This window comes from Clupea harengus, chromosome 17 (assembly GCF_900700415.2).
Source record: "Clupea harengus chromosome 17, Ch_v2.0.2, whole genome shotgun sequence".
Classification (NCBI taxonomy): domain Eukaryota; kingdom Metazoa; phylum Chordata; class Actinopteri; order Clupeiformes; family Clupeidae; genus Clupea; species Clupea harengus.
The window spans coordinates 880,001-881,921 of NC_045168.1; the positions used below are offsets into that span (position 1 = coordinate 880,001).

At 44.0% G+C, this 1,921-nt stretch overlaps 1 protein-coding gene across 3 annotated transcripts in view; it reads right to left on the reverse strand.

Annotated features, from left to right (window-relative positions):
- The window catches only part of dnah5l (dynein, axonemal, heavy chain 5 like), a 54,394-nt gene extending 52,845 nt beyond the window's left edge, over positions 1-1,549 (reverse strand). The window contains exons 1-3 of one of the 3 annotated variants that reach the window (XM_031583501.2): positions 1,338-1,549; positions 572-887; positions 135-229 (exon numbers count right to left, since the gene is read on the reverse strand). In XM_031583501.2, the coding sequence (XP_031439361.1) occupies positions 135-229; positions 572-863 (387 nt within the window). In that variant the 5' untranslated portion in view covers positions 864-887; positions 1,338-1,549. Of the gene's footprint in view, positions 1-134; positions 230-571; positions 1,290-1,337 lie in introns of those variants that run through there. The other 2 variants (XM_031583502.2, XM_031583504.1) reach the window with 2 other exon arrangements.
- Between the last annotated feature and the right edge of the window lie 372 nt (positions 1,550-1,921).

Below are 1,921 nucleotides of genomic sequence, written 5' to 3' on the forward strand. Positions count from 1 at the left end.
ATGATCAAAGCATTATGGTTATGCTTTAGGCCAACAGGCTTCTGAAATGATTAGCAAAAATGTATATCATAGCTGCTCTGTGCATGGCTTTGAAGAAAAGCCTGATCATCATGCAAATGTAAACGATCCCTCACAGCTGCCGTGGAGACAGGGGAGGTGATGACAGATGAGGACGTGTGATTGGCTCTTTTGACTCTCTGGCCCCCGATTCTTCTGTGCCCACTTACACCTGTCAATCATTAAAGAGGAGAAAAATTAGCACACTTCTCTGGAGTCACTCAAAGCCCCTCTACAAGTTTTGATTGACATTAGGAAGCATTCTAAACTAAAAGCAACCAGAGGCACTTCTGGCATACTTAAGTACTCAACATGAACGACAAATTGAAAACATCAAATGACAGACATTGTGCCTGTGTCATATTCCTCCTATTGTCATTTTTGGACAAAGCCACAATGGACAAATATCTAAACCTCAATACATACGAATTGTTGGACTTCTAAGAATGTATACAGTTGCGTGCATCTCCTCATATGCAAAGGATTTCTAATAATTCAGGTTGCTAGGGCTAACCTGTTTTTATGCTGATGAGTGGAGGACGGACTTCAGCCGCATCCTGAGCTGTGGAGATGTCTGTGTTTCCCCCCTCACCGGGGTCTGACTCCAGCTGGCCGGGAGAGTTTGGCTTCGCCTCGGCTTCAGGACCCACGCTCCTCTCTGCCTCCGAGCCTACCGCCTCAAGCTCTTCATACGGACTCTGCTGGGCAGGGGAGCGCGACGCCACCTCCTCCCCAGGCTCATCACTCTGACTTGGGGATAAAGCCTGCTCCTCCATCCCTTGGTGAAGACTCCCATTCTCAGACATGTTCAACACCCAAATGGCTTCAGTCTATTACACAGACAGGCTGTGATGTAAAGTTATTTGACAAGATAACTCTTGACACTCGTGGAGTGGAGTTTTCATTTTGTTTGCTATGTACACAACTGCAAACATACAGAATCTGACTTCCTAGTTAAAGACCCTCACTGCCCCCATTCTCTGCCACATCAAGAACACTTAGGAAAGGTCCAGAATATATAGTGAGCAGAATATGACAATATAGGCAATATTAAAACACACGAAAAGCAATGAATTGCAGGCTCAAACATATTTGAGTAGGGTAATGATTAACAGTCAACGTAACATTAGGATTGCGACGACATTAGAAATGACATTTGATTTTAGTTGACAGTAAAAAAACGCCCTTCACAAAATCAAACCATGCCCCCCAGCACACACCGTCATGCATAAGTTTAAACTAAATCCTAACAGGGTAAAGTTTAGTGCAACCAAGCTCACCTTGCATAGGGATTCCTCAGTTGCCCTCTACACAGTGTGAATGCCCCACATTGCAAAACTTAAGAGTAGATTAGGCTGACACCACAGACTCACGTTTCCATGACAAAGTTTGGGTGTTTCCATGGTAACTCTTGTACCCTGAGCTTTCTTTCCCTGGCAAATGGATCGGCGGAAACAATGGAGATTGGGAACATAGCACATGTTCAAAGTGAAATATGTTTACACGTTGTTATGGTGACTTATGGTGATTTATTTATTCAAATCTGTGAACAAAAATGGCTTACAATAAACACAAATGTGTGTGTGCACATCTGCACACATATACATACAGTGCGCGCGCGCGCACACACACACACACACACACACACACACACACACACACACACACACACACACACACACTTAGTGGACATCAAACTGCTTTTGAGAATTAGTAAGAGTGTGGGAAAAAGAAATGCCCCTGAAAGTTCTAGATGCGCTCCAACAAAGTATAGGGGACAAAAACTCCCCCATTGTAAATTAATTATTTACCTTAAGGTCTCTCACCCCCTCTACCTACCACTGAAGGGACTCCAGTTTGCTGT